The sequence below is a fragment of the Lepisosteus platostomus genome, chromosome 11 (assembly GCF_059453375.1).
Source record: "Lepisosteus platostomus isolate fLepPlt1 chromosome 11, fLepPlt1.hap1, whole genome shotgun sequence".
Classification (NCBI taxonomy): domain Eukaryota; kingdom Metazoa; phylum Chordata; class Actinopteri; order Semionotiformes; family Lepisosteidae; genus Lepisosteus; species Lepisosteus platostomus.
In genome coordinates this window covers 31,072,190-31,086,421 of record NC_142621.1, presented here as the reverse complement: position 1 = coordinate 31,086,421, position 14,232 = coordinate 31,072,190, and the positions used below count along the sequence as shown (strand labels likewise).

The window sequence follows — 14,232 nt, the reverse complement described above, 5'->3', positions numbered from 1 at the left end:
TCTGAAAAGGTACTAGTGATGTAGTTTATAGTGATACCAACGGCATGAATTTGGTATACAGCATGAAACCAAATGAAAGCAATAGTTAAATCTTCAGGAGTCAATCTATTAGAAGAGAATGAAGCTGCTTTAAAGAAACAAATATAGCCTACTAAGATTTCAATGGCGATGGGAAGGCAATTATATAGAGGAAAATTTAACTCTATGAAGGCAGCATAGGTGCAAGGTGCAGGGACTGAGGGATGCAGAGAATGGGAACTTGGATTTGGAATAGGTGGAACTTATGGAGGGGCTTGTTTCGAGATCAGAGTCAAGATCCATGATTCCTGAGACTAAAAGCGAGAACAAGCGATTGTTGATTAAAAAGTAAAGACATGGAATTTGTTCTTTTACCTAACACTATTAAGCAGGTGTAAGAGTCACGTAAGACTGATAGCGGAAATAATGTTTGTGTGCTGAGGATAAATGTATCGACCAATGTGGTCCAGCTACTCTTGCCGTTTATAGGTAAATTCCTACCTAGGGCTAAATTCTGGAAAGCAGTTGTCTTGCACCAGGTTGATGAGAGTACTTAATGAGTAGACTGGACCTGGTAAGGACTGATGCTGGGTGTGTGCATCAGTGAGGTTAGGGTAACTGATGCCTAGTAGGGCTCTGGAGCACTTGAGAAGGCTTCAGTCCCAGAAGCCTGGATGAGTGAAACCATTGGTGGTGGTGTGGGGTCATAAGTCGAGGGCCAAAACATGTCAACTGGACACCAGGGTTTGGTGGGGGGGGGTAAAAGCGGGAGTAACCCCATCACGGGTGCGAGACTGATGTCATGCACAGAAAAGACGAACTGGGGACAGACAAAACAATATAGTCTGAATATAGGCAGGGCCCTACGTGTGGTACAGTATGTTGCTGAAGTAGAAAGCGGGAGAAAGCATGGATTTCAGGGGAGGGAAAAGGAAAGTGGAGACACTAAAGTAGGAGGAAGTGGCCATGGTTGCTCTGATGATCTCCTCCACGTTTAAACTCTCTCCTGTAGACTCCGGTTGGTTGAGGCTGGTCCTCTACATCTTGTACCCAGGACTTTTGGTGACCATGCCTTCTGTGTCAACTCCACAAGAGACAAATTCTTTAACTCTCTTCCAATCCAAACTCAAATTTTTCCTTTTCACCCAGGTCTACATCTAATTGCCTACATCTGTGAAAACCTTGTTTACTTTTTTTAAAATAAGAAATAATAAATTAATAATAAATAAAAATAAAAACTACACCAACATATACTTTTGTAACATGTGACATAAAAGACTTACTGTTAGTCCTCTAATGCATGTGGCAACACATTATTTCAGGAAATACCCTGTAAAAACATGTTGAAGTTGTGTAAGGAGTATACTTAGGGACACTTGGGCTGGTTTCGGTCCAAATTAGGTGTCTGAGGAGTTATTGTGAAACATTTCCTTATATTACAAATACATTAAACATTTTTGTATTTCGGGAAAAAAATGGTAAAACCAGTGGGCTGGCAGTAAGCTGCTCTCTGCTAGCAAGATTTTCTTCAGAATGAATCTTCAGGACTGGAATTGTGAAACAGAACTCTGGACCTTTCCCATAACTGAATTGGTGGGAAATGAGTGGCTCATGGGTGTAGAATAATTCTCTTGGACACAATACTGTAGCATTAGCATTTTTTTATTCTTTTTTTTTCTGTTGCATAGGAAATGCAGATCTTGCTTCCAGTAACTGAATCTGTGAGAAGGTGGTCACACTAATGTTTCAATAAAACTAATCCACACCAGTTTAAAATAAAAACTGTAAAGATTCTTTTCAAAACGGTAAATATCTGTGGTGAATTTAGTCAAGTGTGAAAAGGATGGACACAATGATCTTTAACCAACAATGGAGCTAGTTACATTGTACACAAACAATGGAAGGTTAATGGTAACCATTCAGATCAATACAGGTGTAATAGAGGCACAAGGTTTTTTTCCTTAATTTTTTTTTCTTGAAACATATTTCTGTTGTCCAATGGCAGAGGAAAGAAAAAAGAAAGCAACCATAAGTGAAATGCATGCAAGATTGAAGCAAACATGGGTCTGATCTTTGATGAACAGGAGCAGAAGAGAGGTAGAGGTGGACATTGGTACTACATGCCATGTAAAACTCCAAACTGCTTCTTACACACAGGATTCTTATTTCCACCATAATGATTGTCTTTTCTTGAAACATACAGCGTGGAATGGCAGGCCTTGCGAAAGCACCAAACGACTGGGGTGTTTTCTGATGTTTTGCACCTCTTAAAAAGACAGCAGTATTGCTCAATTAGCAGTGGCAAAATAGCCAGTGAAGTCAAAATCATTCAAGCACAAATCCTTCAAAACAGATCCCATGATAAAAATGCTATATGTGTCCCCGGTTTTCTTCTGTCTTCTGAGATGTTCCAAATTTGAAGTCCTTGACAGACTACATATCTGCATGCTTGCTCAAAGGAATAGGTGCAACAAATTGATCTAGTGTTTGCAATCACTCCTGTGTCCAGTCATCAGGTCACCCTGAATTTGACCGTTTTGTTTCTGTAACTTCTATTTCTGTAACTAAAGCTGTGCAATCCTTTTGTCTTTATACGCAAATAAATATTGTATTATTGGGGGATTTAATATCCTCCAGATGAGGTAACAATACTTTTTTCTAATTAACATTGATCGCAGGTGTCGATTAAGATCACTTAGAAGTAGGTATTCACTTCACCCTCACAGACTCACAAAATACCTCCATCATTACAGATGTGTTTAGAATGTCCTGGCATTTCAAATCTGTGGATGCAATCACTGAAGTGTGTGAGCGGCATGCCTGTCCTTGTAAGCAGTGTTAAGCAGTCTGGACATGTGCAGAATGTTTTGATTGACAGTGGCGAAGACTGAAGTCCACCTCATTTGTAATTTGTCAGGGGTAGAAAGATGGTTGAGGATGGCAGAACACTGCTTCCACAGTTTCGGCTTCTTTAAACATCTCTCAAGCCAACACACTGACAGCACAACTCCAAAACAGACCTTTAAATTAAGTAAGAAGTACCTCACCAATTTCCTAAATCTAAATGGCAATTTAACTAAGTTCTCCATTCCTTAGTCACCTCTCATTGCTCACCGCTTCATCGTGTCCTAGTGAAGAACATCACAGTGAATATTTGCATTCTATCTTAGGATCTAATGACAACTAGAAACATTCGGTGACCCAATCTGTTTTTGAACAATCTTCTGGAAAAGCTATTTTGTCTCTTACCTGTCAGAAAACCTGAGGATTGCCAAGGTCTGTTTGAAAATCTTGTTACTCACTGAGGAGTTTAACGAGAGTTTAGCTGACCACCTGGTCAAGAATACAGAACTCCATGGGACTGTAAGGTAGGGGTACGTAGGTTGCTATCTTCTGGGTGATGATAGCAACTGCCTACAAGGGCTCCTGACTGAATGGATGCCATGATTACTAGACCTCCTGAGTCTCTACTGTGCACCTTGTGGTCCTGGGAGTTTCACTCACTGTCAGGAATCTCAGTGGCTCAGTCTTCCCAGACTAAGTTCAGTAAATGCATAATCTCCTATAATGCTGAATGTACTGCAAAAGATAAAGACATCTTGACACTGTTAACACTGTTAAGACGTTCCCAGCAAATAAAGCAGTTTTCTTTTGGGGTTCAACCGCCCTTTGAAAACAGCAATGAAGTTAGCCATTTGCTAACACACACTCTTTGCCTCTGAACCAGGATGATCGGGGATTGCAAAGCCTGCCCAGGGCACTCTAGTTGAAGTTACTGCTCTATCTGAGACACTCCTCCGATTCTGAGTACCAATATTCACCCCTAAAGAAATAAATGGATGAATGGATGAGACAAAAGAATAAAGAAAGGGAACACAAAAAACCTTTACATGTAAATGGTGATGTCTTGGGTCTTGGCATGTAGGTAAATCAAAGGAAAGAAAATTTAAATAAAGACACTGAAAACACCAAAAACAACTGAACAAGGAAACACAGTATGTGTCAGTAAAACATCTCCAGAACTAAAAAGAACTCAAGCAGAATTTGGGGAGAAAAAAAATAACATAAGAATAACATTTTTTTTTCTTGAGTAATATTCATAACAGCTCACTAAGCAATTATGGAATAGCATGCAGTAATACCTTAAGTTTATTGTACATCAGCTATAATCAGAAGGCTCTGACAGACAGCAAAGGCTACTGGTGTAGAGAGGAAAATCCATTATTCAGTAGAGCAATATAATACAGTTTTCACAGGCACTACATTTTTTTGTCTTTTTTATATATATCAGGTAATATGCTGGTTTCTTTTTTTAATTTTTCATATAATTCGTTCTGTCCTAAAGCTGGCATTGAAAAAACATTGATCAAAAGAGAAGGCAAAGGCTGAAGTTAACAAAAAAGTAGATACCAAAGTTTACCATTTTTTATATATATCTATAAATATATATATGATAGATTAGTGCATAGTTCTCATGCAGATAAAACACTGCTATGCATTTGTATGCTGTCAGAAAGCAGAGTGATGAGTCCAAATTGTCACATTATTAGTTTAGCTTCATCTTTGCCAGCCTGTGTTAGCACCATGTAATGGATTTGCATTAAAACGGTAAAAGTCTTTTTATTACAGAATCAGTGACACTTTTTCTCATTACAGTTGAGTGCTATGGAACAGCTTCAATGTTACCTGTTTGTACATCAAAGCGCCTTTTTTTAAGATAGGCAGCTGTGTTTTGCTTCAGGTTTTTATTTTCGCTTGTTGTTTTGGGCTCTTTCAAGTGATGTTAAGAATTTTTGTTGCTCTGGTTCTTAATTTAGGGTAGAACTCAAATGTCCAATACTGTCAAGTCTGAATGCACCAATTCCAAGGTGACAATTTTATTTTTGTCTTTTTTAAATTTTATTCTCAATTCCATTTATTTGGAGAAGCAACACCCTTCTTAAAAGATAGACCCTTTCTGTTTCCTTGGAGTCTGACCTCAGGTGTCATTGAAGCTCTACAAGTTTGTGCCATTAGCATACGGGCACATACTGTATCACCTTTAAAACACCATTCCATCATTAGAAAATATGGATTTTGATCTAGGGAGGCTTTCTTTATTTTTAACAAGAAAATATAAAATAACGAAAAGATACTTTAAAAGAATTTCCAAAGACACTGAAACATGGATACACATCAGAATAATTTTAAGCTGATTTGTCACTCCTTTGCTTGGTTGTTTTGGTTTATTCCTGGTGTCACCTTCAGAATTCTGCCATTAAATCAAGGAATAAGGAAGATTTGCCCCTCAAGGTGTGATGGGGGTTGCTAATGATGTCTAGCTCAGAGCAAAAAAACATAAATTTCCAAACCATACAACTATTCAAACTATTCAGCTCCCGTTTCCAAAACAATGGCAGAATTGTGTAGGCTGTGGTCGATACATAGATTAATCAGCTCTGTGATATGGAAACTAAAAACAAAAACAGAAAGCACATCGAAAGGAGGACATGGGGACTGAGAGAATGCAGGCTCTTGTGCATCCTTCCAAATTCTTAGCAGAAGAAAAGCAGAAGCTGAGGGAGATATTCATTTGTGCTGTTGGAAAGCAAACCTTTAACAGCCATGTTACCGCCTTCATGGTTTAATCCCACTTCAACAACAACTTCTGAGTTCTGAGCAAATGGGTTTTTTTTTCTGGGTAAAACTGTCAGATAAACAGCTCAGAAAGGTTTGACAGTGAGCTCCTTTCTTCAGACCTTCTCCTTGAGCCCAGATTTCTTCTGTAATATCCTCAGGAGACAGCAGGGCTCTGTTTTGCTTTATGGCATTCAGGACACCTGTAATAACCCACTCAGAATGTGTCAGGATTTTCAGATACTAGAATTTGATTCCACTCCCTCAAAACAATTAGCAAGTAGATACATTAAATGTTTTAAACCAGCATAGGTGTTATTTAAAAGATCACCACCTACGGTAAAATGACTCTTAAAGTGTTTGCATTTTCCTGACCCAAGGCTTTGCAGACCGGAATCCTGCAGTGTGGCATGATACGTGATGCATGATACGTATGATATAATACAGATTGTGGACTGTATCAAACTGAAAATACTGCCACCTAGACAGTGGTGACAGAGCCGTAACTGTGATTTAATCCGAGTCATAATCCAAGTCATGTTCCTAATTCAACACTCTTTGAAAAACGTTTTGGGCAGATTAGACACGTGCCTTTCACGAGGAGTTTTCCAGGGACATTAATGGAAGACACTGACTGCAAAGCATGGCGACTAATCATGATCCGCTAATGTTGCCACTATGGTGATGCCGGTTTTAAAGTTTCACGGCTTGTAAAAACAAATTTGGGTGTGGCTATCCTACATCTAAAAAAATATATAAAAGTCCCATCTTAGTCAGGCATTGCAAATGTGGAATTTTATGTGAAAAACCAACACAAAGAAATTTTCAGCAACTTTTTTTTTTCTGGAAGCCCCAAGTTTTAGTTTTCAATGCATATGCATCAAGAAGGTGTTCTTCTCAAAGAACTACTGTATACAGCATGAGAAAGGGATCTCCTTTTAGTGGGAAGAAGCCACTGAAGTCCCTGCTGTGAAATGTCCTGACCCAGCTCCTGAATGGCACCAGACTGGAAGATTTTGAGCAGAGAAAGTCAACTGGCATACAGTACCTTAAAATAGTTGTCTTCCTCTTAACCATAGTTTTAGCAGCACTGCAAAGTTCAGTGCCTGATCTTTTGTTGTTCACTGTACATTGTTTAGAGATTCCTTTTTGTACAGTGAGAAAATTTTATTTAATGTGCACAAAATAAGGCATATGTATACAAGACACTAACCGACAAGGGAAAGACTAACTGTTTGGATAACTACTTAAAAAATTTGAATCGAGTCTTATCTGTAAATTCCTTAGCTGTCTCTCATGGGGGTGTCACAATTTATAGTGTGTTCCTTGAGTTTTTTAGAAAATAACTGGCTTTGTGAATCACCCAACTGTTGCACCTACTGTATATTAAATAATACAGAACATATCTGTGCACACGAGTTCTTGGTTTGAAGTACAGTATCTGGTTCCTTTGAGGAGAGTAGAGCCAGTACATTGACACTTGATTTCAAAAGGGCTTTACAGATCTCTTCTCTAGCCCCACCTCCCGTTCTGTATACTGTCTGACACTGGGGATTACAGACTCGCAGCAAGAACCCATTCAACCTCCTCCGGTTATCAGTGTGCTTTCCAACACAGTTTAACAAGTTGAGACCCCTACTGTACATCAGCACCCTGTTTGATCGCAGGCTAACCACTCTTCATGACCAGATAGTACTTATTTCCTTTTCATGTCCATGAGAGAATGATTCTCCTGGGTTTTTTGTTGGGTGTGAAGGGTGGGGTTAGTCTCAGGTGTGAAAAGAAACCTGGTGCTTATTATTATCTTTCTTATTCCAGGCAATGCACAGGGTTCCATGGGAACAGGGGCTGTGGTTTGCAATTACATTGTGTCTTCAAGACTTGCTCTGATACAGTAAATATCCAGGTAAGGACCCAATCAGTTCTACTGTAACTTCTAGGGTGCTCACCAGTTCAAAGATTCCTTAGTTCCTTATAAATTGCACCCCAAACCTAATTCCAGCCTTCACCCCAACCTAGGTCTGTCCCATTACAGAGTGCACAAATCCAGAATTGAGTCATGCCGGGATTCCCACAGAGGTGGCATTTCAGAGGTCACAGATCACAACCATTAGCATCCTGGGAACGGAGTGTTTTTGATGATCTCACATTGCTCCGAGCCTTGCCTTAAAAAATCTCCAATCAGAAAGGAAGAAATTGCACTAGACAGCTTTTGTGAAAAAAAGAAAAGATATAGCATTTGATTACCTCAATCCAGGCAAATGTTACAGAAAATAATGTTTTCCTGCTGTGGGAGTTGTATTTTCCAATGAATTTGGGTATACAATAATTTTAAATTGCTCTACAGACAGCAGTAAGCAAACGTTTTCCTCAATTTAATAATTCATGAACATTTTAGTTGTCTAGGTGAGATCCTTGGGTCAATTAGGTGTTCAAATCTAATTAGAGAGTCGAATGGCTTCCTCTCATTTGCAAATGTTCTAATTTTTTAGTGGATGGTGCAATATCTTTGTTAGGAGACCAGTTATAGGCCGGCCACAGAAGTTTCTCATTCTTTGGAAAGATGTCCGCATTTTTTGCTGTCCAGAGCTGTACAAATGGAAAAATCAACATCAAATCTCTTTGATGGGTTGGACTCAAGAGGTGCAAAATCTGCTGTTGTGGATATCCCGAAATAACTTGTGGGCACTAAGTGGGGCAGGAAATATTGGCAACAGGAAAAAAAGTGGAAGGGATAGGGAATTCAAGGTAAAACAATTTTAGTGTTCCAGGAGGTTCACTGCGATCAATAAACCAAATCACCAGAGAAGAGTACATGGAATGGATTCCTGAAGTAACTCAAAGCCATGTAACTTCCACTGGTTGTCCTTTGAAGAGCAGGGCAAAAGGAAGAAGAATCTGGTTGCATGTCAAGCCGTTTATTTTCCTGTATGGAATGCTGAATACAAAAAGACGCCTTAATGCAGTTAATACTTGGCATCCTTTGGCTGCCTATGTCATTGTCTTCTGCCTACACTAAAAAGAAAAAAAACAAAGAAAATGCATTTTCTTGCAAATTTCCTCAGAATTACCTAAACGTAGCTTCACCAACACTGTTGAAACACATAGCCTTCCAAACATACAGCATACTTGCAACCTCCATTTACAATGGGTATTATCTCTGTGTCCCATACTTTGTAAGCATGGGAATATGCCATTGCATTCAAAGAAGAAAAAAAGTACTTAAATACATACAAAAAGAAAAAAAAAGGAAACAGGAAAGTTTTTAACTTAAATCCAGTTCCCAGAGAACAAATAAAAAGCAATTCTATTAATGTGGCCTTAATACAAACAATCATAAAATTCACGACACTATTTTTTCCTCATTTAAACAATGTTACAAAAGTCCTGCATTATAAAATAGGGCAGTTTTAAAAATCAGTGTAATTAATAAAACTATACAACATACAAATTACAAGTCTTCCACATTGAGAGGCTAAACATCCAAATTGTTCTTATGTCTATTGTTCTTCTTCACTTGTGTAGCAAGAACTAAATTACACACGCATCAAAAAATAAAGACAAACTGCCCCACCTATTGCTTTATTATTCTCTCTTTTTAAAAAAAAAACAAAGGGTGCAATCTTCTCTTATGTTACATAAACAACCAAATCTGCTGATTAAATGCTTGGCTGTTCAAATAGGCTTTTATGACAAAAATGTCCGTGCAATTTATTATTTTCCCTTAGATCTGAAGCTCTGGAAGCTTTATGTTCTTGATATTCTTGTGTCGTTGTCATTTGCTTTTCATATTTAGTGCACATACGTCAGAAAGTAATGCCCTACTAAGTGCTAAGGGGTTGTTAAGTATAATGACCAAACAAAAATTCACACACTACACAATCGCACAACCCACGCAAGAGTAACAACTACGTGATCACATCAGGCATCTAGGAAATAATCCCCCCTACTTTTCATTTAATTTTTTAATAATATATATATAGTCATATATATATAGAAACAGGGAATCAGTAAACAGTTCAAAGGAGTTGGAAATCTGTCAAACGTACGTATAAAAATGGGCTTTTCTTTTTTTCTTGAATATGATATTTTAGTCTGTCAATAAAAATGGGTGTGGGATCTGTGACGGAGAGGAAGTTGGTTTATTTAAGGCTTGCTTGTGACCACAAAAAAAAACAACAAAACATATAATATCTAGCTTCAATTTTTCTAGAAACCTTGAGAGCCATATCCAATTTAATGGTTGCGTATTTGACCGTGACTTCAAGAAGTATGCCTTCAATGTCCCTAACCAATAAAGACAACCACCGAAAAACATTGAGTCTAGCGCAGCCCTAAATCTAAAACAGACGAACATTTCTATATGAGTGCAAATGGGTATTGCATATTTTTTTTTGTCATTTCTGGAACACAAAATGGGAAGACTCAAAAATGAAGGAATTTCTTTTTTAGAAATTGTTGCAACGTCCATAAGTATAATTATACTAGCAAGTAAATGCACTGAACTCTTGGGAGGATGGGGTAAATATGACCTACAGTACAACGTGAAAACACGCTTCTATCAGCTATACCAGCACACTGGGCTAGTTTTGATCTCTGGGTAACATATTTTGACAACGACACAACGGGGATGAAAAACATAATACAGACCTCTGTTTAGGGCCCTTTAAAAGGTTTTGATGGAATACTGTACAAGCAGTTACCTATTTGAATACACAGAATGTCTAAGGGCTGTTCGGGTCAACTACTGCTAGTATCAGTAATTACACAAAAGTAAGTGTTTTTATAAATTAGCAGGGTTGCAGACACCAGGCCTACTGGAATTCCAAAATTCACACGGAAGTGGACTTGCAAAACACAGTCACTATTTTGTCAAACTGAGATTCCATTTAGCCAGATACCTTATTAAGTTTCAGTTCTGGTGTAAATTGATAAGGGCATTCAACACTAATTATAACGCACAACCGATTATCGTACTGTTTTTTACTGTGAATTGTAGAAAGGAGGACATTTACTTTTACCAGAAACAGAAATAGCAATATCAATTTCAACATTTATAACCAGTCAGCGTACATTTTTTAGGTTGTGTTCTGTACTTTGAGCTTGACCAAACAAATGTCAAGATGTTTTTGGCTGTAACTTTGCAAATGATGCATGGATTATTTTTGCCTCTTCCTCAGTCAGAAAACTCTTCTGATTTTTTGTCTTAAAATATGCAAATATATATTTTTCATTCATATGACTTCTGTCGGTCGTTTTTTTCTGGCTGGGCTAGATATCCTAGAAAAACTAGAGACTTAAAAAGAGAAAATCAAATTGTTAACCGACATAACAGTCTTCCTTGTCCTAAACAGAGTTTTGTATTGCTTTTGTTTCTATACTCTATAGTGTTGCGTCGATATCAAAATATGGGTCCAAATTAGAGCTCTAATTCCAAATTAGAGCAAAAGCATGGAAGCAAAGGTTATCAACACCTGTAATTGGTTGGTGGTGAAGGGAATTAAAGTCTCGATTTTATCAGGGACCGATGTGTTACAATGAGTGGACATACATTATTACAGCGTCCTACACTATGGGGTGAAACGCAGAACTGAAAAAAACAATTCACGTAGGAACTTGTGCAACAATTCAGGACATAACCACCATTCAAGGCACATTGATGAGGAACAATTGTTTCGTGCAATTCAAGAACATAACGAAATATTTATTTCATTGCAAGGGCTAAAGAAAACAAAACAATGATAAGCAAAATGTCTTTGAAAGACTTTTAGCTTGTTGATTGTAGAGGACAGCAGTAAAAAGCCCTTTCTTCGCGGGCCAAACAAATCTAGTTTATCGGCAAGTGCCTGGATTCGGAATTACAATATTGTGTCTTAATCACTCTACGTTAAATCTACATAATCTATATAAAAATTAGTCACTAACACTAGAACATGCAGATTATTCTTTTTTTTTCTTTTTTTCTTTTTTGGATCGACTCAAGAGTCGGTCAAGAGTGTAAATATATGTATAGCATAGAAAAAAAAACTTGAAAAGTTGCATGCGAAGCAACTGAAAAGCTTCGCTGTCTGGTTGCAAATGTTGTTTGATGAGATTTTTTTTTACGCTTTATTTTTAATGGGTCCACTCCCCCACTACATGTTTTCTAACTCAGTGGACAGACTGGGAATTAGTGCTTTAACAAGCATTTCTCATCTTCTCTCCTCAAAGTGAAGCACACAAGTGAACCAAAAGGTTTTTCAAACGGAGACAAGGTGAATTGGTTTGGGAGAGTTGTGTGTACTAACCCTAATTACATAGCGTATCTGCAGTTTTGCCTTGTGAAAAATGAACAAGACGCAAACATTTTATGTGCTTTGTTAAAAGAATGTGATTACATAGCATTTGAATGTAATAATTAGACATATTCTGGTAAAAAGCGCCAAGATTATTTTTGAATTCTGTTTTGTAACTCTTACTTTCGGTATTTTTAAGGGATTATAAGTAACATAATACTATTCATACAAAAACAAAGTAGCAAAAAAAGCTCCCCCTTTTTTACTAGCAAGGCTGTGATTTTTTTTCTCTTTTTAAATTTTTTGTACCCCGATATTTTAGAGTCCTGGGGGTAACCGGACTAGGAAAAGAAAACAAAACAAAAATAGAATTTTCAACAATCACTATTTTACAAAGATATTTACCTATCCAATAACTATCGAATGAAATTGCACTTTACTCAATTCAAAATTCCTCTGTTTGCCTTTTATCGCTGTTTTGTTTTGTGTTGTCAGTTTCTATAGAAAAACAGACCATCTTTCCCCATTGGGAAATTACATGCTTTTAAAAAGCTGTGGGGGCCCTGTGTTAATTCAGAAAATAACAGGAAACAAAAATATCTCATATTGACTGCTGCATATAAATTCACACCCAGATAGGACTTTTCATGTACGCCTCCTGTGAAAACACGCTGAAACCTGCCTTCATGCTTTGATTAATATTCTTCCAATTGACCTATATCCAAAACTGACCCTCCCCCCCCAGAAAAGAGCTGAGATTTAAAAAAAATCTTTTTCTCTGTGATATGTCGGAGGAAAGCCTAGATTATATTCCATTGACTAGAATTTTTCCCTACAGTACATTCAGCATGGCTTCACTGTGAACTCTTGTCGAGTTGTCAAATGTTGGGTCAAAGCCCGATGAAATGCCAAGGCTCTGTAGTGCTTGCACAAAAAAAAAAGCTTTGGCTGGCGGGAATCGATCCAGCGAAAACTTCTGCAAATACGAAACAGAACAAAGCAAAATAACCAGGAACAAAAACGAAAACCAAAATGAAACAGAGCCTGAGTCTTCCATTGCTTTGAGGACCCGCAATTCCATAGCTAAGATATACAGACGCCCTTTGTGCAGTCAAACCTGTATTTAAGACCCGCTGTGTTGAAGGCTGCTCCTCAGTCAGTTTGTGTCTCTCCCCATGGTCAAGACCTTTGACTGAAACTCCACTTATCCAGAAAGAACAGCACTTCAGTGGTCCTCCAATCAGTTGTTCGGCTCAAGATTGACTGCGCGCACGTTTCTGTCTATACTCTTATGCATGTGTATCGTCGATTCCTCTATGGTCTGGGACGGGTTCTGCTGTAGCCATGCTGCTCTTGGTGGAGGGGGCGGCGATGAGGTCGCGGTGGGCACTCCACGCTCCTCGTCTCGGTAGCAGAGAGGTCCACGGTGTGTGGCGGATCACGCTCAGAGGGGGCAGTAGGGGTCAGGTGGTCTGTCAAGCAGGCGATGAGAATCTCGAGTATTTAACCCAGATACCACTGCACAGAAAAGAGAAAAACATAGGAACTGAGCATCACACCCTGTACACCAGGAAGTTTGGTGTTCTTGCCCTTATACCCTCCCGCTGTTCCATTCCAGCCAGTTAAGAGATGCTACTAGTTTGTGTGGAACTTAAAACACCCAAGAACCATCAGTCAGCCATCTGGGGAAAAAAAAAAACAACTTTTTGATGTAATTACTGCATGTGAGAGGTGTTCAGTGGCAAATCTGATTTTTATATTGGGATTAATTTTTGCAGTCATCAGTGGAAATTCTCTTTCTCAAGCAACATATCTGCTTACGGAATTGATTTTCAAAGTGTTGGGCATCGTGTTTGACTGTTGCCAGGTTTACTGCACCAATCTATTACAATTTCATTACGATATAAACCGTTTGAGAATATATCAAAAGTTAACTGAACCATTTTTGTTAAAATGACGCCAGAGACATTAAAATCGTTTTTAATGTATCAAATTCGCAATCCACTGCACAGGCTGGGCAGGTTCCTGAAGGAACACACAGAAGCAGTGCTCAAATGAAGACGGTCAGAACAGGTGTGTAGGAGATAGGAGGGTGGGGAACGTCAACCCTACTGTATACATGGTAGGTCTGAAGGAGCTGGGTTTTAGCACTGTTTTTTTAACGTGGCTGGGGACATACTGTTGACTTACAGTACATGCAGATCTTTTCCATAAGGAAAAAAGTTTCTCACATTACAAAACAATGAACTTTGGAAAATCAGAAGCTTCACAATTTCAAAAAGCTTTATGCAGGCACACTGGTGATTCCCTTTAAACGTTAGTC

The 14,232-nt window shown here is 38.3% G+C and overlaps 1 protein-coding gene across 13 annotated transcripts in view; it reads right to left on the bottom strand.

Moving 5' to 3' along the window:
• Positions 1-1,664: 1,664 nt before the first annotated feature.
• The window catches only part of nfia (nuclear factor I/A), a 303,922-nt gene continuing 291,354 nt past the window's right edge, over positions 1,665-14,232 (bottom strand). For all 13 annotated transcript variants that reach the window (XM_088599111.1, XM_088599110.1, XM_088599114.1 and 10 more), the window contains one exon: positions 1,665-13,427. In XM_088599111.1, coding sequence (XP_088455237.1) covers positions 13,413-13,427 — 15 coding nt within the window. In that variant the 3' untranslated portion in view covers positions 1,665-13,412. The remainder of the gene's footprint in view (positions 13,428-14,232) is intronic.